Source organism: Berghia stephanieae, chromosome 3 (genome assembly GCF_034508935.2).
Source record: "Berghia stephanieae isolate SIO BIC M18660-M18661 chromosome 3, UCSD_Bste_1.3, whole genome shotgun sequence".
NCBI lineage: Eukaryota > Metazoa > Mollusca > Gastropoda > Nudibranchia > Aeolidiidae > Berghia > Berghia stephanieae.
In genome coordinates this window covers 54,577,436-54,600,617 of record NC_088362.1, presented here as the reverse complement: position 1 = coordinate 54,600,617, position 23,182 = coordinate 54,577,436, and the positions used below count along the sequence as shown (strand labels likewise).

The window sequence follows — 23,182 nt, the reverse complement described above, 5'->3', positions numbered from 1 at the left end:
AAGCTGTGGACTCTAAAAAGGAATGAACAAACATGAATATAACAGCTTAGAAAAAGAACAAAATAACAAACATGGAATGTCTCTGGCTTAAGCCCTTCTTCGGTCAATTAAAAACAAACAACACAAACATTAATACATCTCTTAAGATCCAGAAAGACGGCAGAAAAACATTTGACACAAATACTTTTCTGCAGTCTGTCTGGATGTATTAATGTTTGTATTGTTTTTGTCATTGGCTGAAGAAGGGTTTTGAGAACAAAACGTTCCGTGTTTGGTATTTTGTTCTTTTCCGTACCTGTTATATTCATATTTGTTAATTAATAATATATGAAAGCACCAAAGATTAAATATATGTCTTGTTAAAATGCAATTGGGAAAATTTATTTATGAAAAAAGTGGAGTACAAAAAGAACTGTAATGATACATAAATCAGAGATATATACCTCTAATGAAGAGAATTGGGTTGTACATCATATAAATTATTATGGTTGTAAAACTTTCTTAAATATAATATAAGTCAATACATTTTTAGAAATCTAGTCTTAAACATACAATATTTATTACATGCAATATTGACTTAGGTGCTATTTATAAAAATGAATAAATATTAACTCTTTCTTCTTTAGCAACTGATCACCTCCTGATCAAAATGATGGTTCCGATAGTTATATTAACTATCCCTTTGGATGGCACAATATTGACTAATATAAAAACAAAAATATTTGAGCAGCTAGAATACTGAACTGCTGTCTTGTATGCCACAATTTTATGGTGTAGTGGAAGTGGGTCTTGCTTTAGCAGGTACCTTATACAAGACTCTAAGTATAAATGGATGTAGTACAGCGATTCCTCATGTAATAATAACCCTCTAATTTTGAGTAAAAGAAATTTTTTTTTACCAGTCTCAGATATAATTTAGTCTGTAAATTCTCTAATTTTCACGAAACAAGTACAAAAAAAAACAAAAAACATAATTTTCATTAATTTCTCATGCAGAAGAGTTCATCTAATTCAAAATTTAGTTTATAACTTACGATATAAATAAATATTACCAATAAAATATAAAATCTTGCAAATGTCATTAATTAACAATTATTCATACAGATTACTTTACATGAGTGAAGACCCATCCACAACTTTGTCTGCCTGGCCGGAGTGTGTCACCTCTGCTCGAGTTAATGTGTTAGTCGTATTTGCAATGTATCACCAATTCCAATGTATTAATCAAGATAAAATCACAGATAGCCCCGATGCAAGTAAAATTACATATAATATTTAACATTTCATTGATGAGAGATAAATAAGAAAAACAAAGTATGATTTCGCTACTGTTTAAAATGTAGCTAGGGCAGTTTATTCTGAAAATAAACTGACAAAACTCTACTTTTTTCCAGTCAATTTAATCTCTTAATTACCCCCCCCCCCCTATTCCCATCCCCCTCCAAAAACGTAATACTCACTCCACCTACTAATTAGGTAATGTCACCAAACAAGTGGCCACTTTCATACTTTATGATAATGTTCTCCACTATGAATGCATTGTCTGGTAAGTCTGTATCAAGATTTTATCACAGCAATTTATCATGTTTAAACACACGACCTGTTGCATGACATTTAAATTATCTATCAACATACAACAAACTGGATTGTGTTGTTAATCAAAAAACATCTTCTATAAAAATAAATCATGAGAAAAAAGGGAATTCAAAATTGGCAGTGAGCAGAACAAGTAGCACCATGACGTAATTTCAAAGTCGATCACAGCTTAATACAGCGCATGTCTTGGCTCCATTTCCAAAGCCACAGAAACGACACAATAAGCCTGGACTTGGCGTTGGACCACGAGATGTATTCTTGATACTAACTGCGAAATTACAGAGGAAACATTTGACCATATCTTTCCCTCTGCTTTGTGCATGTCTCATGCAAGTGCGGGCATGCACAGTGTTGGATTGGTTGAGGCAGTGGTCACCACAGACGACGCAGAGCATCTTATTGGGCCAGGAAGCAGCAGGGCTAAAACCATGGGATTTGCTGCTACATGAATGGCACAACATCACAGGCATTGTGTTGGGTATCACAGAGTCTGCAAGGCCACGACACCGGCAATCCTGTATGAATGTAGATGTCAGTTAGGAGAAAAGCAAATAAAACATAATAAATAGACTAAAAGGAGAGAAACTGAACTGAATAATTCATATTATTGATAAGCACTATCCAATAGGATTTTGTAGTCAACTAAGACATATCTTTTCCGTCTTTAGGTTTTACATAAATCTTATTTTAAGGTTTGAAAATGCTTGACATCAAAACTTTTAATAAAAGAAAATGAAATTCAGTGCAACATGCATTCATCGAACTACATGGAACAGCAGGAAAAGTTCATCACGTCGTGTTTCGACGAATACGTGAACAAGGCTGTAAGACAAGGGACTTAAATTATGATGTAGACTATTGTACAAGTATGTTTGTCCTGAACATCACTCACAATTTTATTACCCGCAATTGAAAAAAATATGCAAAGCATTGTCAGGTGTCGCAATGCATTTCCTTCATCGGTGTGTCAAATTATTGTGATAAATACTCACAATCTGTGGGTTTGATTGCTTCGGGTGACAAGCAGGTATTTAAAATGACTATAATTGTATCACATTACAAGACGAAAATGAAAAGTGGTGCTAAAAGAAACAAATGATACGATTGGTTGAGCTACTTAATCCAACCCATAGTAAAAACTTTGTTTTTGTGATCATCTCCTCCTGTTTTAAGGCACAATTATTTTGTCAGTGTCAGGCTATAAGTTTATGAAAGCTGTGGCACAATGCAACTTGCTCATATATAAATTTTGGGAACCTTCTAAACCAATTCGGTTTAAAGACATTTTGGTTTAAAGCAAGTTCCCATTTTGCGATGTTTTTCAAGGGTAGTAACTATTTAAGAAATTTGCTCATTTAATCGTATCATGGGTTTCCCCATAAATGTAGTTGTTGAATAAATGCCGTCTTCGTAACCATTTTAAAAATCTTTTTAAAAAATTTTTATGTTATTATTTTTTTTTTTTTGGGTGTGTTTTTAAAATATTTTTGGGAGTTTTCGTTTTCAATTCAAAATTGTTGAAAGAGTTGTGTTCGGGATGCCGTGTTTTTTACATATCTCTGTCTTGATCAACTTTTTTTTCATCGACTTCACATAGTATTTTGATTTCAACTCCAACATGTAAGCGCAATGCTTTCTTTTAGACATCTTTTAGTAAAAAATAAAGCTAAAATAAGATCGAAAGTTCTTGTGCGATAATTGATAATGAATGATGCGCAGCAACTCAGATGTGAAGTGAAATGGAAATGAAAAGGCGTGTCAATGCTAAGCTGTCTACTATACACCTCTCTTTTGTTGAAAGGCCATTAGGTTCAAAGGCCTAATTACATAGAACCCCCCCCCCCTCTCACACACATTCAATCAAAGTGGAAATGAAATGGCATGTCAATGGTAAGTTGTCTACCCCCCCCCCCCCCCTCCTTATTGTCGTGTTGAAAATCCAGTCAGTTCCAAAGCATCAACACACGAGCGAGAACATCTCGCTTGCGTGATTCTACACCCCAACTCCCCCTCTTTCCTCATTTTTCGCCTGCCAGTCACCCGTTGTCTTCCTTTTCCAGTCTGCGATCGTGGTGCTGGCCAAACCCAAGTGCAGTGATTGAAGTGTTTGCCTACCCCCCACCCCTCATCCTGATCTTATACTTACGCTCTTTGTTTTAATATCGCCGGGCATTATTATGTGGGGCCACCTTCCCGAATTTTTGAAGAAAAATAGAGAGAGAGAAAGGGAAGGTGCTCTCAACTTGTTTCGGTTTAAAGAAAGTCCTTCTTAGAAGTATTTCGGTTCATCGTAAGAATTAGTACAAAGATAATGAAGAAACTAGTACAATTTATTAAATTCTTTGCGGTTTAAGGTATTTTTCGGTTTAGCTCTTTCGTTAAATTACTGTGTAATATATATATATATAATATATATAACTATATATATATATATATATATATATAATATATCTTTTTTTTTTTTTTCTCACTCGTGAAACTTTGTGGATGCCATGAAAAATTTACTAATTGGGAAATTTTGTCCTTGTTCATTGAACCTGTAAATGTGTTTTCGACAAACACGTGTTACACTGTAAATCTGATAATGCTTATGATTGCTATTTGTTAGTTTAATCCAAAGTATTAAAATGTAGGGGATTGTTTGTTTTTTTTGTTTTTTTTTTGTTCGGAGTTTTTTTTTTTTTTTTAATTCTTTTTTTTTTTTCTTTAAGATGAAATGAAGATTGTTGCGAATATATTTCTGAATTTATTTTTGTTTAAGCAGACTTGAGGCATTTTTGCTTACTTTAAGATAATCACTTCTTTGAAAAGGTGATGTGTATAGAACGGAATGCTTATCCGACCTCATGAACTCGACCATTCTGGAAGAAAACAGAAAGTCATTAACAAAGATGAATTTAAACTAATATGTTCTTAGATTAGGTTCAAGAGTAAAATAAAAATTCAATATTATAGGTTACAAATAAAGAGGAAACAATCAGCCCCCATCAAACCTTTCTGAATTACAAAGGACTCAAGATTACAATCTTTTTTTTTTTAATTGAGCTTTTATATAGAGCAGTATTCACTAAACGTGCTCAAAGCACATTATACCATGGCCCATGGGTGCCAGCGGTCAGAGGGACTGAAACCTGAAACTGAAACGTCAACATTTTGCCCGACCAGAGAAGAGGACAAGCAAATTTTTAAACAGATATGTGCAATACACTTCATTTTGACTTTCACTCTCTGAACACAGGAGATTTCTGGCATAGCGAATCAGCTTCCATATACAAAAAAAAAAAAAAAAAAAAGGTGGTAGAGTCATTTTTGCTCCGTTGTACAGAGAACACCAAATCAAAGAATAGCATTTATTTTATCGGTGCCTAGAATTTTCTAAAGCGGATATTTTTGAGTTACCTATGTCACACAACCATAAATCTGGCATAAACCAAAGAACAGGCGCCAGTGATTACAATAGTCTTAAAGTGTGGAGCCGTGACAGAATTTGCAAGATTGATAACTTAAAATTAATCCGCCCATTCAAAGCATTATCAAATAAACTTCCTGATGAATAGTTTTTTAATCATGGTATGAATTTTCAAAAATATTTTTGTTTTAAAGTAAGAGTAATAATAATAATAATAATAATAATAATAATAATAATAAACAATAGTAATAATGATAAATAAATAAATAAAGAAGCCATCAAAAGATAGACGAGTACTCACTTGATAAAACAAATTAAATTTCTTACCTCTGAAGTAACCGGGCTTTCTTATAGTGGTAAAGAAGGTTTGAGACCCTGGAATGTGTCTTTTCACACCAAAACTCGTAAAAGTCTGCTAAGACTGTGTTCCAATGACAGACGTCTGATTTCTCAGACAAGAAATGATCACAGACAGCCTGGTAGAATTTTTGGGAAAACAATAAAAAGTATTACTTCAAAACTAAAAGTATTATCAGGAAGCTGAAATAGAAGCCTTATTGCAGCATTGTGGTGGGTATAAGAGAAATTCCCTTAGATTTTCTGGTTCCTCTACCACCCTGAGGGGGTCCCGATAACTCAGTTGGTAGAGCACTCACTTCACACACAAAGGGAGATCAAAGGTCAAAGAAAAAATCACTGACCACCCTGTCAACCCAGCGGTGATTGGGTAGCTGGGTCTATTTGATTTGGTAGAAAGTACTTTGCGATAGACTAGCGTCCTATTCGAAGGGTCGCAAGCAATTGCTAGTATCCATTTCACAGTATAGAAACCGAGATAAACACCACCTCCATGGGCCTAAAGATGGAACAAATCTCAACTTCACCGAGGTCAATTTCGGTCCTTTTGCATGAGAAGTGAGTGCTCTCTTGATCATCACATCAAGTTGTATTATAAATCTCATTTACTTTTTCCACGGCATCGTGAGAGAAGGTTATCATCTCCTCCAGAAAGCCACTGGTTCTTAGATAAGGTTTAAGTGACCTTTTGACCTGCAGCCACTCCATTAAAGCTATTGATTTCTTTGTTTTGGCGTCACCTAATACTTGAAGCACATAGTCTGATGGTATTCCATACTTCGAGCAGGCAATGAGACACAGGGCCTAGGGAATACAAAAAGTATAATATTTTATCATTATTATTATAATATATATTCGCCATCGATATACCCTTCAGATAAGTTCTACAAAGCCTCATTATTATTATTATTATTATTATTATTATTATTATTATTATTATTATTATTATTATTATTATTATTATTATTATTATTATTATTATTATTATTATTATTATTACTATTATTATTATTATTATCATTATTATTATTAACATCATCATTATTATTATTATTATTATTATTATTATTATTAATTATTATTATTATTATTATTATTATTATCATTATTATTATCATTATCATCATTATTATTATTATTATATTTATTATCATTTAATCATTATTACTATTATACATCTCTATCATGATAAAATTTTGTTCTGAAAAACAAAGCAATAGTAACATACCTTTTTCACAAGGTTCTGCCCCTGATCCTCATGAATAAGGCGTTCAAACACTTGGACCAAAAATCCATCCAGAGACGTTGGCATTTCTGCTATCCTTTTATCCATCAGATCAAAACTGCCAAAAATCCGTAGTTCCTCCGCCATCAATGACAGCCACAATGGGTTATCCACTTTAGTTTTTTTCAGAAGTGAACTCAACTGAGTGGGGTGAAGTTTCTAAGATAAAAATATTTTAGCTTTTAAAGTGAAGACATTGATATAATTATAAATACAAACCCAAAAAATAGAGAAATATTTTAACTTTTAAAGTGAAGACAATTATTTAATTATTAATATAAACCAAAATGAAAAAATATTTTAACTTTTAAAATGGAGATAATGATTTAATTGTAAATATAAACCTAAAAGAAAGAAATACTTTAACTTTTAAAGTGAAGATAATGATTTAAATATTGATATAAACCTAAAAGAAAAATATTTAAACATGAATACGAGTATAACCATATTAGCCTCATTTACTCCGACTGCTCTTATGTTATGAGTCAAATCCCGACTTGATAAGGTTTTAAAAAATGTAAGTCTATCACTGACTACTGTTCAATGAACTATTGCAGCCAGAGACAACTCGTCTAGGGAAGAAGCTTTTCAGACTCCAAATCTACTGACAGAAAGCTTTATCCCTCAATCAAGCAATGACTAAGTCAAGATGAAATGACAGAAAACAGCTCTACTCTCTATTTTTTTGCTAAAATTAGAAACGAAATTAACAAAATAATGAAAACCCAGCGAGTAACAATATTGTCTCTGATGAAAAGAAAATACACTAGCATTTAAAAGAAAAAGAAAAATAGTTGAGCATTTCTTTAGCACAATATCTACTAAACGTGATCAAAGTGCGTTACAAGGGGCCCCTAACCAACAGCAACACTTAACATGTAAGATGAGACATGACGCCTGGACCTTCTGATGTCATACAAGAAATATAGCTGTTTTACAGGCTGCATGTCTTACCGCACATGTTACGTATTGTTTTTGGCCTGAACCCCAAGTAAAGTGTTTTGTGCGCATTTAGTGGGCAGACATGTGACTGAAACATCCCAAAAAATTTTTTTCTGCTTTACAGGGCAATTATTTTTTAAATTCCCAACTATTTTTATCTGAGTCATTGGTATATGGCTAAATTTTCTTACCTTACTGAATGTACCCAGATACTGTGTGGCAATGTTTGCTAATTCGTCTTGTGTCAGGGCACAAAGAGACATCTTGAGAGTCGGGTGCTCATATAGTCTTGACAATGTAGGCAAGTGTTGATTGGTTGATATCAGACACCGTATATTCGGCGGGAAGCGTGGAGGAAGCCACGATAGGTGGTGCAATGTGTCACTGTTTGAAAGCTGGGAAAGACAAAGACATAAAGTAAGAGCCATGCTTGACTAGTTTGCTAAAGAGATCGAGAGCTAAATTAAATTTGACAAAATAAATAAATAAACACATAAACACAGCGCATTTTCACTGTCCCAAATTTCCAAATATTGTGCAAGTCACCTGTGAGGCACACACTGTGTGGCTATGTGGTTCTGCAGTATGACACTCGACTTCAGATCAGAAGGTCCTTGGTTTGAGTCTCGCTCTAAGCAGCGCATAGTTGAGTCCTTGGAAAAGGCTCTTTACTCACATTCTCTCACCATACTCATATGTAAAATGAGTACCTGGCTGTAAACAGCGTAGACTCTGTCTGAAGCAATTGTAATATTGCCTAAAAGGTATCATGTATCGTCCAACATGGGGCAGTGTATGGTCTTTGCTTCATACCATAAAACTATCGAGTTCGACTACCCACCTCGCTGTGTGGCTTTGTCACCTAGCATTAGCTCACTTTGTGGCACTGCAGTGCAGCTCATGCCTGGGTTATTCCAGTTTTCCATTGAAATAGACCCTAAAGGCAAATTTCCCCTTTGGGATAAATAAAGGCTAGGGACTCCTTGTAAAGCGATTGGAGCATGTTTAGTTGATATTGCGCTTTATAAATGCTCAAGTTAAATCATACACTGAAAATTGAATTCACAGCATGACAATTTAAAAACCAAATTAATATGCTGCTTTATGAATAAATCAAATAACTAAAAATAGTGCAATGTTCATCAAACTGACTTAAAATTCTATTTTTTAGCGTCTGATTCACCCTAATGTATTTACATACACCTCTCTCTCTCTCTCTCTCTCTCTCTCTCTCTCTCTCTCTCTCTCTCTCTCTCTCTCTCTCTCTCTCTCTCTCTATCTATCTATCTCTATCTCACTCTCTCTCTCTGTCTCTCTTCCCCATTTATCCCCCTATGCCTTCTCTTGCGCTTCTTCTTGCACATCCAACACTCTCTCCATACATTTACATTGTTTCCACAGTTGACAAAATGTGATTCTTTGTAACCTTACATTTTTGTGTTTTGTTGTTTGTCTCCTGACGAAGACCAAGAGTCGAAACGTTGTTTGTATTGTGTTGTTCCCTTAAATATGAGTCACATTTACTCACTTTATTTTTTCTATCCATCTTATTGGCTCATCTAGGCACCTTTAGTTTTAGGTTGTATTCCCAAATAGATGACAAGGATTACATTTTGACAATGCAAATTAAGAAACCGATTAAGCTTTAACGAAAAACAAAAATCATTGCTTAGTGGTTATAAATAAAACAATAAAAATCATTGTTTAGTGGTACTCACAGCATTCACATTATCAATAATAATGACAAGTTTATCCGATTGTCTTTGTCTGAAGTGAGATAAAGCTTTCTTCAGTTCAGAAATCTGGTCTTCATATTTCCTCCCCTCCATTGCTATTTCTTCTTTATCTGGTAAAATTAATTAAACCAAAATCAAAATATCGAGAAGATGTCAAATATCACTTATGTAAGTGAGAGTGTGTGCATGTGTTTGTGTGTTTATGGATTTGTGCATTGTTTCACTCATGTTTGTCTTTCTGTCCAAATGAAAAATTGCCTTTATGGACAATAAAATAATTATCATTATTATTATTATTATTATTATTATTATTATTATTATTATTATTATTATTATTATTATTATTATTATTATTATCATTATTACTATTATTATTATTGTTGTTAAACCATGGCTTAGTGTATATTGTGCTATACAAAAGCTCAATTTTTATTTTAGTATATTTTTTTTAAATCAATAATAGGAGTATCATCATTTTTACATAATTGTCTTTGGTATAGTCCTTAACATTGTCAGTGGCATCTGGAGTTTGACATTAAAAAAAGAATGACAGATATGAAAGTACTAACCTGGATTTGAAATCAAAGCAGATATCAATCGCTGAAGAGTTTTCTCAATTTGAACGCTTGATGGTGTACTGCCAACTAGATGGTAAAAGACTTTGATATCTTTCTGAAAAATAAAACAACAAAAAATTCTCCAAATACTACTTATCGTACAACTACAATTCCTACAACTCTGCGTCCGGTACTACTACAGTTCCTATTACTAAAACTGCTGCTACCAGTAACACTACTCTTTCTTCTACTACTACTACTTCTACTACTACTACTACTACTACAACTACTACTACTACTACTACTACTACTACTACTACTACTACTACTACTACTACTACTACTACTACTACTACTACTACTACTACAACTACTACTACTACTACTACTACTACTACTACTATTTTTAATATTATTATAATAACCATCATTATCACTAGCATCATCATCATCATCATCATCATCATCATCATCATCATCATCATCATCATCTTCACATCATCAACATCATCATCATCACCATCATCATCATCATCATCATCATTATTATTATTATTATTATTATTATTATTATTATTATTATTATTATTATTATTATTATTATTTCCACTACAAATACAACAACTACTACTACAACTATAACTACTACTACTACTACTACTACTACTACTACTACTACTACTACTACTACTACTACTACTACTACTACTACTACTGCTAATACTACTACTACTACTACTACTACTACTACTACTAATAATAATAATAATAATACTAATACTACTACTACTAATACCACTACTACTGCTAATACTAACACTAATACTACTACCACCACTAATACTAGAACTACCACAAAAACTACCACTATTACTACTACCGATTTTCGCACCACTCAAATGAATAAAAATAACAAAAATAATAATAATAAGAAGAAGAAGAAGAAGAAGAAGAAGAAGAAGAAGAAGAAGAAGAAGAAGAAGAAGAAGAAGAAGAAGAAGAAGAAGAAGAAGAAGAAGAAGAAGAAGAAGAAGAAGAAGAAGAAGAAGAAGGATGAGAAGGAGGATGGGGAGGGGGAAGGAGGAGGAGGAGGATCAAACAAATAAGCTATTTCAAATTAATTAAGCCTTTCCTTTAAACTTACAACCAAGATCAGAGCAAATTAATGTTACCATGGTGATGGTCTTAGAAGTGACATAGGTTATAAAGAAGCTTCCGAACTATCATATCTCTCTATACATTGTGACACATATTATATTCCTGGATGTTTAATGGCACAATCAATGGATATAAGAAAAAATACCGAATTCTGTCCACAATACCTGGTTTTTAACAACATCCTTGATTACAGATGAAACAAGAGTTGTCTTCCCCCATCCACTTGGCGCCTCCACAATACATAGTGGCACATCTCCATCTAACACATCCCAGTCTTTAAGTTCACCTAAAACCATTTAAACACAGGTGAAAAATATACACATCACACATTTTAAAAAAAAAAATATTATGATAATTTAATTTTTTTACAAATATAGATAATTAGATTTTAGCAATTTAAATCAACGACAAACTATTTGAAGCTAGAAATCTCAGAATTGTATAGCTGAGTCCTTGGAAAGGCTCTTTACTCCCATTCTCTAACTGTACACAGGTGTAAAATAAATGAGTAACTAGCCATTAACAGTGTTGTTGTGATTAGAGCATGAAGCAGATATGAGAATGCAGCTTGGATATAATTTACGAAATGGGCTAAATAATTTCAAGATCAGCTTTGGTTTCTATTCACTTTTTTTATACAGCTTCAGCTCCACAATGGCTTTCTTCTTTGGTTTTTAAATGAATACAAGTATGCTCATGCTTTTTTTTTTTAATTGAGCTTTTATATAGCGCAATATCCATTAAATGTGCTCAAAGCGCTTTACAAAGGGTCCCTGGTCAACAGCAACATTTCACATGGAGGACGGGACATGCCGCCTGTTAGGCGATATTACAATTTTTCGGACAAAGACAACGCTGTTAACGGCCAGGTACTCATTTTACACCTGAGTACGGTGAGAGAATGTAAGTAAAGAGTCTTTTCCAAGGACTCAACTATGCGCCGAGCGAGGCTCGAACCCAGGACCTTCCGATCCGAAAGCAAGTGTCATACCACTAGACCACATAGCCGCTTTGGCCATATAAAAAAATGTGAGCATTTATATAGAGCAATATCCACTAAATGTGCTCAAAAAGCTTTAAAAGAGGTCCCATGCCAACAGCAACACTTATGTAAGATGAGACGTGTTAGGCGATATTATAAAATTTTCTAACAGAGACAATGCTGTTAACGGCCATGTACTCATTTTACAATTGTGTACGGTGAGAGAATGTGAGTAAAATTCCTTTGCTAAGGAATCAACTATGTGCCACTCAGAGTGGGACTCGAATCCAGGACCTTCCAATCCCAGGGCGAGTGTAAAACCACAAGACCACATCGCTACAAAAAAGACATACTTCAATAAAAAAGCTTTGCATGGAGGGTGAATGTGAGGTTAAGTGGAAAAGAGAGAAGCCAAGGATAAGGTGATCTCTAGGCAGGCAATCACAAAGGCAGGACAAATGGCACAGTTGAAACCAGAAGGGAATTTTTGGGAAGGCGACTTCCAACAAAGATCCGAGTTAAAGAAGGAGTAGATAAGTTACTAATACTCACGTAACTGGCTCTTTGAACTACCTGGGGAAAGTGTAGCAAAAATTATTAAAATGTCTTGCTGATTTGAGCTCTTATTAACATGTATGTCAACAATGAATTAAATCATATTATTCCACACTTCCCATTGGAAAACCCTATAATTTCTTTGTACTCCTAAATATGTAATCGTTGAATAATGATTTGAACGCGTTGAATAAAAATTTTATTCAACAATTGCAGAATATTTTCGCACATTTTATTGGTAAAATTATGGTTTAATAAATACAAAGAAATGAAAGAATCGTATATTCTCAGACATAATGATAAAAACTATTAAGACTAATTAACAAACCAAGAGTCAAAACCAAATTACATAGTTTGTGACCCGCTTGCTGGCTCAAAAAAAAAAATTTAATTGGGCATTTAAAATGCTAATATTATTACTACTCAAAAGCCTTTGTGAATAGGAATGTTTTCAAAAGTTTCCTAAAATTACTGAGCTCGTTGGCATCCTGGATTTTTAAAAATTTGTTCCATACTTTAGGGATCCTGCCAGAGAAATGTTGATTCAATCAATTTGTAGTCCTTCAGAGCCATCAGGCCAATGGAACCGGAGTTTATCCCAGTTTCTACAGCATGAATTAGACAATAACAATTGCTTGCTACTCTCTGGATAGAACACCACTCTATTGCAAAAGTAATTTCCACCAGATCAGCAACCCAGTCATTGCTGGGTGGACTGGGGGTCAGAAAAATACTCAACATCACCTAGGATCGATCTTGATCCATTTAAGTTTGAAGCAAGTGCTCTACCAACTCTACCATCGGGACCCCATTCAATCATATACAGTAGATTTATTCATTTCAGCATATATCATATCAGCACTGAAATGATTTTAACATGTTGCAAGTATGTGTAATTAATTCAGAATAATTTCATTATCATAATAAAATTTTAAAACTAACAATAGGGATCTAAGTCAATCTACAAAACCAAAAATAAGAATGAGTACAATTGTATTTGCAATTATCTGATAAAAACGTATCTTTTTATTTTAAAAGAGAAAAAGAAAAGTATTTACTTGTTCTTTCAAAATGTTCTTGCTGTCCTTCAGTCAAATACTTGATCAAAAGATCTCTTTCAGTTTGTCGTCCAACCATATTGTTTGCTTTATCAAGCACATATAACCATTGTGTAGCTTCCTCTGTGTCAGACAGTAAAGTTAGAGAATTAATCACAATAGTAATAATAAGCATGTTTCTATAGTGAAATCAAGACATTGTTTACCCAGAATACAATAATACTGAGAGACCAAATCAACCAATATCAAAACAATAAGAACATGAAGCAGACATCAAAAACATCAACACATACTTTGTATAATCAGCCACTTTCTAAAATTTTTAAAGAATCATATGAATTATCACTTTTATGTTGACATGGACACAGATGTGCAAAAGTGATACTCCTGAAAAACTTTCATTTTTTGCAAGAATCTGTTGAAAACTGTTTTTGATGGAAAGAGCTGGATTTACGTAGATAGAATGAAACTGACGATTTATGATTTATTTGATCAATTTGTGTTCTCATTCTAAGGTACAAACAAAGGAGTAAAATGACATGGCCTATTATGTAAAAAGCAGAGGAGAGATCTAAAAGAATTGAAGCAAGTTGAATTTATCAAGATCAATATAATCAAAATCTGGAAGTATACAATTCTTAGCAGTTTACGAAACCGTATTACTCCCCCTCAATTGCAGTATTTAATCTAACTCAAATTCAATAATTTAGACTTTAAATTCAATGTTCAATTTTCTAGGCTAGACTCATCCTATCATAACACTGGATAAAAAAATATTGGGTCACATTCTCCTACAAAAGCAAAATATATTGATACTATTATTCTTTTGTGATAAAAGTACGGATTTCGTTTTAAATAGTATTCATTCTTTCAAAAATATCAATGGCTCTGTAAATTTAAATATGAGATTTATATAAATCATCAATTTTAAATGACTCTAAGCTTACCTTGATGAAGGGGATTTACTTCCTTTGATTCTTGTTCCGGGTGCATCCTTAAAATTGCTCTTTTCAGAAAGTCCATTGTATTCTTTGCAAAACTGTCAAACCCCTCCAATTCTACACGAGGCTGATGCACCACAAAATAAAATTTTAAATGTTAGCACTAAAACGTGTCAGATTAATACTCTTAAGTAAATCATAATAAATGCATGCTTAGTCAAAAAGGTGGTTCCACAATCTTTAGAGAAAAATTTCTTTATATTTAAACTATGATCACCTCCAGCCACCTTTTCATACAGTCGATGCTCTAAATCAGATATGCTTATACTTGGAACTTCAGATTAATTTTATACTTACTCACCTCTTTACCATCACCAACTTTAGACAATTTTTTAAATCTTGGCTCATAAGTATAAATCTGGTTGGGTATGGCTGCTACAAGCTTTTCTTTCAAGATCTGTAAAGATGATACGTTGAAAAACAAAACAAAGAAAAGGATATTTACATGCACAAAAAGATCCAGAGTCATTACTTTCTTTTGGCTAAAGATGTCAAGGCCCTTTTTAATTACTTCAGCTGAAAACTATATCAGTAAATTTCTAATAGTGTTGGAAAATGCAATGATTGCATTATAATAATAATAATAATAATAATAATAATAATAATAATAATAATAATAATAATAATAATAATAATAACACTATTCCCATTTCTATTTGTTAATCAAATTGATGGTTCCTCCATGACCTCTTGTTGCTATGCCTGCAAGCTACTGACATAGATGCCCTTTTTACAATTATCTGTCTAATAGTTTGAGTCTGGGATTATTCAATCAACATACTATGCACACACTTTCGAAAATTACATCAATTATCGTATATTGTATTAAAACTATTTGAATAAACATTTCAGTGGGGGGGTTTTTTGACACAATATTTAGAATAAATTATATCTTGCCCTGATATAAACTGATAACGGTGAACTGAAGACTCATAGCTACCTTAGGTACTTGACTATCACCCGAAGAAAACAGCCAACAGATCTTAAGCACTAAACACCACTCACAACTTTAACAAAAACGACTGAAAAAATTCAGTGTCGTCAAGTGTTAATATGTGATTCCTTAATCAAAGTGTCAAAATATTGTGATAATTACTCACTAACTGTGGAATTGTCCAATTTGTCTGTTAGACATGTACTAGACATGGCTATGGAATTAAGGAATGTTTGCCAGTTGACTGGAAATAAATGTGTCGCTATGTGGTCTTATGGCATGACACTCGCCTTCAGATTGGACGGTCCAGGGTTTGAGTCCCACTCTGAGTGGTGCATCCTTGGAAAAGGATCTTTACTTACATTCTCTCAACATACCCAAGTGTAAAATTATTACAGCAGGAAAAAAAAAAGGTGTAATATTGCCTAACATGCATTATGTCCTATCCTACATGTTAAACGTTGCGTAGGCTAGGGACCCCTTGTAAAACACTTTGCACACATTTAGTACTTCTCAATTTGTTTTTTTTTTTTGGTTTGGTTTTTTATTGTCAAGGTGATGGAATAGCTCTAAATTGCAGGAAAAATTTTGATTGGTTAATGCTTAGTAATAATCGAACCATTAATTGCATACCCCCCCCCCCCCCTTCTTTTTTTTTCACCATCTCAACCATCTTTGTGAAGTTGTAGTGACAGGCACTAAGGGGTATTTTCAAATGCATGCATGTCCAGCTTCTCTGATCGGCATTGGTGGAACAAACTTACACTTAAACTTTTTTTTTTTTAATATTGCGCAATATCTACAAAACATGCTCACAACACTTTATAAAGGGTCCCTAGCCAACAGTAACACTTAACATATAGGACAAGACATGACGTCATTTATACGATATTACATTATTATATTAATGTCATTATTGCTTTTAGTATCATCATTATCATTATTACTATTATCATTTTCATTATTATTATCATTATCATCATTATCATCATCATCATCATCATTATTATTATTATTATTATTTTATTATTATTATTATCATCATTAGTGTTAGTATTACTATTATTATTATTATTATTATTATTATTATTATTATTATTATTATTATTATTATTATTATTATTATCATTATTATTATTATCATTTTATTATTACTATTATTATTATTATTATTATTATTATTATTATTATTATTATTATTATTATTATTATTATTATTATATTATTATTATTATTATTCTTACATCATTAGTTTTAGTATTACTATCATTAATATTATTATTATTATTATTATTATTATTATTATTATTATTATTATTATTATTATCATTATTATTATTATTATTATTATTATTATCATCATTATTATTATTATTGATATCATTTCCTTGTTCTTATATCATTGTACGTCAATGTCAGTTGAAAATAAATATCCATCAAATGATTAACTCTGATTACTTGAATAGAAATCACCACCACACTCACCTTCAGATGCTGGGAAGCCAATGGATCTTTGTCCATGAAGAAGCGAATGTGAGAATCTGGAATGTCTGAGAGTACAGAGGAGTTCCGGACAAAAAAAGCAGCATTTGGATTTTTTGTTCTGGCAAATAGATAAAAAATAACTTCACATATCTTATCTATATATCAAATAATTATTTCAGTGCTTCAGTTGTAATAAGGTACTTCTGAGAGAAGAGCACTGTTGAAGCTCTATGTCCAAAGAGGACCATGAGGATTAAACAAGTAAAGGCAAAAGTGGTCATTCAGAGACATTAGGCCCACAGAGCATGAGTTTATCCTGGTTTCTATAGTGTGAAATGGACAATAGCAATTGCTTGCTATCCTTTTGATAAGACACTAGTCTATCGCAAAGTACTTCCCACCAAATCTAACAGACCCAGCTACCCAATCATGTTGGGTGGACAGAGGGGGGGGGGAGATCAGAAATTTTTTTGGACTGCACCTGGGATTGATCAAAAGGAGCGAGTGCTCTGCCAACTAAGCTACTAGAACCCCCAAGACCATCAAGCTAGTGCACATAGTACACCACAAACACAAACAATTCACCCCAGGCTCTCTTGATGATTAATCTCCCTTGAGTTCACTGACATGGTGAAAGCCCTTTGTTTCACAATTTGGATGATAGGGCAGCATTAAAAACTGCTCAGGTGGTAGTGTGTGAATTCACATTTTCTCTTTTTAAAATGATTTGTGTGAAAATTGTCTTTGATACAACACATGTGTTGGTTCTTTTAATTGGAAAATTTCCACAGTCATTTGAGTCCAAAATTGCGGATTTCCGCGGATTTGAGGAAAAGTATAAGCTGTTACCTCCCATGAGTATTGGATTTTGTCATTTTAGGATTCTAGCACTCCTTTTGGCTTCTCCAGGGAGGGTGCTAGAATTCAGCGAGTATTGTACAGATGTTTTTATGTAAAAAGGTTTTAAAAGAAAACATGATCAGACCTATAAACGCCGTGAAGGATTTCCATGGATGTGATTGATGTGCCATCCACCCATTTGTATTTTTCTCTGATATCGGGACTAACCTCAGCATCTGACGGAATCCAGCCATACCTAAATGTGAGATGGAAGTAAAACGAAAGATCAAATGAATCCGTCAATGTTTGGATTTTTTAAAAGGGTTTTACAGCACTTGCAACACATTTAGATCATATCAGCACCAGTAAAAGTAGGAAATAGGATAGTCAAAAAAAAATAATAATTTCATTTGAGAGCACACAAGAAAAAGCAAGACAAAGGGGAATGGTATGAATAGGGAACAGATGTAGATTCCAAGAGCATACCACCAATGTACTTAGTTTGAGATCAGCTAAAAGTCTCATCCAGACACCAGCACAGAATCCCACTAAAAGGAACACACCCAACTTTCCGATCATGTATGAATTATGTCAATGTGCATGATAGTAATAAATTCATGGACTGTTAATCACTGGCCAGTTTAAATTGATGCTCAGTATATAATATACATTACCTTTCACCAAGTAATCCAATAAACAAAGGAGATCCATTTGAAACATCCATGCATTTATCGATTTCCTCAAGACAAATGGCAATTGTCTGTTTACTCGGTGTATCCCTAGGAACGCCCCAACGTAAATCACATTCAATTAACTTCAGATTTCTATCTCGACACCATTCTCTTAGCTCTGGAAACACCTGTAATAATAGTGTAAATACTAAATGAATTTTAAATATATATTGAGTCTTATTTATGGGTTCAGAGTTAACTGTTGTTTGTTGTTTTTGTATTTTGGGACTATATTTGCTTGTTTGTTTTAGACTATTTTTTTTCAATTACTTTCTTGTTTTGTTTTGCTATTTTAAGGGACTTTGTAGCAAATGTGATGCTTTTATATAAATCTGTAATGGTAAAAATACAGATTATGTCGCACATGATAGAAGGCAAAATGGCAGTTTAGAGGCCTTTATAAGCAACAAAGAAAAAAAAAATGACAAAACGTTAAAACTGAAGGTGGAAGTAGATCCAAGAGTAATTTTGTTTGTGTCTAATCTGAGGCTACTGTAAATTCCCTCTCAGATACAGATCCATGATCTCAGTTAAAACAGATCCACTTAAATGCTCATATATGTTTGTTTGTTGGGGGTTTTTTTGTTTTGTTTTTGTTCGACAATTGGCAACCAGTTTATTTTGCCACCCCCCCCCCCCCCAAAAAAAAAAAAAAACAATAAAAAAATTATAGTGATCCCCTCTGATCATTTTATTGTAAATCGTATGTTGCACTGTTTTATGAAATGTATTTCTTGCTTATCCTAGAATGTAAATTAAACTTTTATAACTGAATTATAATTAATCTGACAGATACAAGACACTGTGCCCAGGAGGATAAAGGTTTGAAAGGGTCTATAGTAAGGAGATCTATTTGAAATTGATGTTTTTATGTAATTTGATATCTGGACCATTATTGTTCTAAAAACTATTCACTATTATGGTCACCATCGGAGTCGAATAAGTGGGTGTCCGGTGCATGACAAGTGTAGTTGGTGAGAGAAAGTTAGAATGGACAATCAGAAAGAGAGATTGAAGATAACAGAATGTTTTGTAATCGAAGGCTTGAGGAAGCAAAATGTTTTATTTAATTAAAGTTGTTCTTTATTTTTGACAGATTGAGTTTACAGTAATTATTTCTAATCTACAACAGTTAATATGCCTATAACAAAACAAATAAAATCACATGAAAGTCAGTATTACCCTTTTAACCAGCACTTCCCTTTCATTGAAGAAATCAGAAAAAGTTGAGGAGACAAACAATCGTACAATCTTCCAATCAGATGGTGATGACTTCTCTTCACATGTCTTCTTTATAATATCTTTCTGATCATTACCAAACCAGTCACATTGAGGTTCTATTTTTGTCCAGGCTACATCAACTTTCTTCTTAACATTATCAACATCAGGAATTATCTTAGCATCAGCCTTCTTTTCCTGTATCAAACGATTGCAAAGATTAAAAGTGTATATAATATACATACATATATTTCATGGTTTTTGCTTTTATAATTTATATATAATATATATATATATATATATATGGGGGGGCGAAGTGGCTGAGTGGTTAAGGCATTGCACTGTGACCAGCACGGACCCGGGTTCGAGCCCCACTTCAGGCACTTTCGTTTTTTTCCTTGAACAAGATTATTAACCCCCAATTTGCTCACTTGGACAACATGGGTAATTCCTGTTGACATCAGACATCTTGTTTGATGAGTTATCTATATTCCTTCGTGGAATGCCTAGGTGACGATATCTTATGATGTCGTGGCGAAAAAGGCACAATTTTTTAATTTTTTAAATATATATATATATATATATATAATATATATATAATATATATATATATATATATATATATATATATTATATATTAATATATATATATATCAAAGTTAAGAATGTCCTCATTCACTAAATCAAAAAGGGGAAAGAGATGATGATGGTGATGATTTATTTTCGAAATTTACCCTTATTTCATAAAATAAACCCTATACCGATTTTACAGTTTAACTCTTAAGTACCCAATCACAGCTTGTCGGAAACAAAATAATCTGCCTTCTTGAAGACATATAAAGCACTTTGTATACTCTTTTCTCCTTGTCTCATTTCATGTAAAGGACAATACAACCTCTTTTCTGGGAAAGTGTATCCATCTTTTGGACAAATATATTGGTGTTTGACATTTTTAAATTTTAGTTTCATTTCCAAAAGTAAAGAAAAGAGAAGTTTATAGAGACAAAAACTGGTTCAATCTACAACAAAACATAAACTTTCCCAGTTTTTGCAAGACAGTGGTTTTTTAAAAACAAGCATTCGGCCAATGGAGCCGGAGTTTATCCCGATTTCTATAGCGTGAAACGGACAATAGCAGTTGCTTGTTGCCCTTTGGATAGGACGCCAGTCTTTCGCAAAGTACATTCCGCTATCTAGATCTAACCTGCTTGCAAATCAAATGGACAGTGAGAGTGGGGGGGGGGGGTATCATAAAAATATCCCGACTACAAAAGCGAGTAATCTGACGACTAACTTATCGGGATCCCACGGTTAAAATGCAGCAAAGAAATCAAAGATAAAAGAGTAAAACACTTAAATTTTTTGACAGAAACGAAAAAGAGTGGTGCATGAAATACTCTCAGTTTCAAACTAGGACTAGACGTTCAAACTAACGCAAAAATATTGTCCATTTTACAACGTCAGCGATGTCAAATCAATCCCATAATTGCGTTCGGTTATCACTGAGACTTAGTCTCAGCGCATAACCTGAGAACTTTGACAATCTTTTTTCTAAATATTATCTTGTTAAAGCCAAAGTAAAATTAAGGCCCAAGCCCAAGACTAAGACTAAGGCGGAATTTCACGATTCACTCGAAATTTAAAGGTGATACTGATACCTTGGCCTTGGCTAAGCTTGCAAGAAAAGCCTTATACATCTCTGGACTTTTCCAAATGAACAGCTGTCTTACACAGATTGCAATCAAAAGTAATAAAACCATGCTATCGGACCATCGTTGCTCCTATTTTACGAGCAACAACTCCAGGAAAGACTCGTTCTTAGCTATCTGAACTATCTGTATCAGTTTTGTTTATGATAGATACGGAAGTTGTACATGGACTGGAGTAGTGTGATTCGGTCGGGGTTTGCGGGGTTTTCTCGAGCGAAGAGGGATAACTAGCCACAACCCGTGCGCACACATTGACGTTATCTTCACATCCTTCTGGTGGATTGATTCGAACTCGAACACTAGAATCGTTAGTGACGTTAAGCCGATTTTGACCAAAAAAAATTTGCACTTTAGGATTTTTCTTCGGTACTACCGCAAACTCGGGGACCCAAATAATTTTGGGGGTTTGGGAGGTTGGTAACTTTTTTTTTTTTAAAGTCTAGTAGGAGGTTTGGGAGGTTTGACTTAAAAAAAAAAAAAGTTTCCCCCTCCCAAACCCCCAATATTATGTTTTAAAATAGTTTCCCCCCTCCCAAAACCCAAAAATTATTTGGGTCCCCGAGTTTGCGGTAGTACCTTTTCTTCTTTACGGTATATAGAAAAGAAGGGTATGGGATGGGTGAACATTTGGATGGTTTACAATAACAATAATATTATACACCGTGAATTCGGTTGGAATAACGATCACTGAACTCTCCAGGGCCGGGGGTTTACTTTTCACGAAATTTATATACTACACTATTCACTAACATTGACACCCTGAGTTCAAAATGACAGCAAATTGTACACTTTGAATACAACAGACAAAAACAATTATTACAATTACAGTTAAAAGCCAGAGGCGCAGCTTCCTGTTGTAATTTCTACAATCATAAAAACTGATAATAATATTGAGTTAAGCATACAAAAATTGCCAAAGTGAGGATTATAGCACTGAAAACAAATAGTTCGTAGCCTATCACAAAGCGCAGTGTGAAAATAATGCGTCCAACCAGCTGACAGCGAGATGAATCAAGTTCGCGTGTATCACTTGCCGTTGCCATGGTACTAGTTAATAGATTTATTAGATTTTTGATTGTTTACATTCGGCAAGTGATAATTATAATCCTCTGCACATATTTTCCGTAAACAGTGTATATAATACATTTTTCATGTCTCTATTAATAAAATACATCAAGAAATACTTTTTTTTTTTTTAAATAAACAAGCGAGAGAGAGAGAGAGAGAGAGAGAGAGAGAGAGAGAGAGAGAGAGAGAGAGAGAGAGAGAGTAATTAGAAGACGGCAGACCGAGTGGGAATGATTTCAAAGAAAGTAAAAATAAAAAAGGATGAAAGTGAAAGGGAGAGTATGGACAGCCTTGAATCATTTAAAAAGTTTATGTAAACTTAATTATCTGTCTGTATTGTCAGTTGAGTGATGAATGGCTGTAATATTTAGTTGTAATTTCATCATATTTCGAATAACTCTTCTAGGCTGTTGTGGAACTCTGATTAATAATGATGATACATACTGGGGTGTTTTACAATTACAGGAATAGGATTTTAACTCGTCTGATTGAGGAATGTAAAGAAATTTCATTTGAAAAAAAATCTAATTCCGCGTCAAATCAAAGTTTCCAGAATATGTG

The 23,182-nt window shown here is 33.4% G+C and overlaps 1 protein-coding gene across 1 annotated transcript; it reads right to left on the bottom strand.

The window, feature by feature from the left end:
- Positions 1 to 356: 356 nt before the first annotated feature.
- On the bottom strand, positions 357 to 21,730 carry LOC144968025 (TPR repeat-containing protein DDB_G0287407-like). Its single transcript, XM_078905977.1, has 18 exons — positions 21,503 to 21,730; positions 19,809 to 20,042; positions 18,570 to 18,754; positions 18,041 to 18,151; positions 17,056 to 17,173; positions 14,938 to 15,033; positions 14,583 to 14,703; positions 13,636 to 13,758; positions 12,575 to 12,595; positions 11,205 to 11,326; positions 9,895 to 9,997; positions 9,308 to 9,435; positions 7,781 to 7,984; positions 6,591 to 6,806; positions 5,972 to 6,166; positions 5,333 to 5,481; positions 4,382 to 4,457; positions 357 to 2,111 (listed from the first exon to the last, which is right to left on the bottom strand). The coding sequence occupies exons 1-18, from the start codon at positions 21,602 to 21,604 to the stop codon at positions 1,749 to 1,751; spliced, it is 2,667 nt and encodes an 888-aa protein (XP_078762103.1). The 5' UTR covers positions 21,605 to 21,730; the 3' UTR covers positions 357 to 1,748.
- Between the last annotated feature and the right edge of the window lie 1,452 nt (positions 21,731 to 23,182).

What these genes read in the sequence shown, in the direction of transcription:
- LOC144968025 (XM_078905977.1), bottom strand. Translation starts at nt 21,604, where the DNA reads ATGGTTTTATTACTTTTGATTGCAATCTGTGTAAGACAGCTGTTCATT. An exon ending in ATCCTTCACGGCGTTTATAG is followed by an intron (nt 17,174 to 18,040) that starts GTCTGATCATGT and finishes TCTATTTGCCAG; the next exon opens with AACAAAAAATCCAAATGCTG. An exon ending in AGTAAATCCCCTTCATCAAG is followed by an intron (nt 13,759 to 14,582) that starts GTAAGCTTAGAG and finishes TGTCTGACACAG; the next exon opens with AGGAAGCTACACAATGGTTA.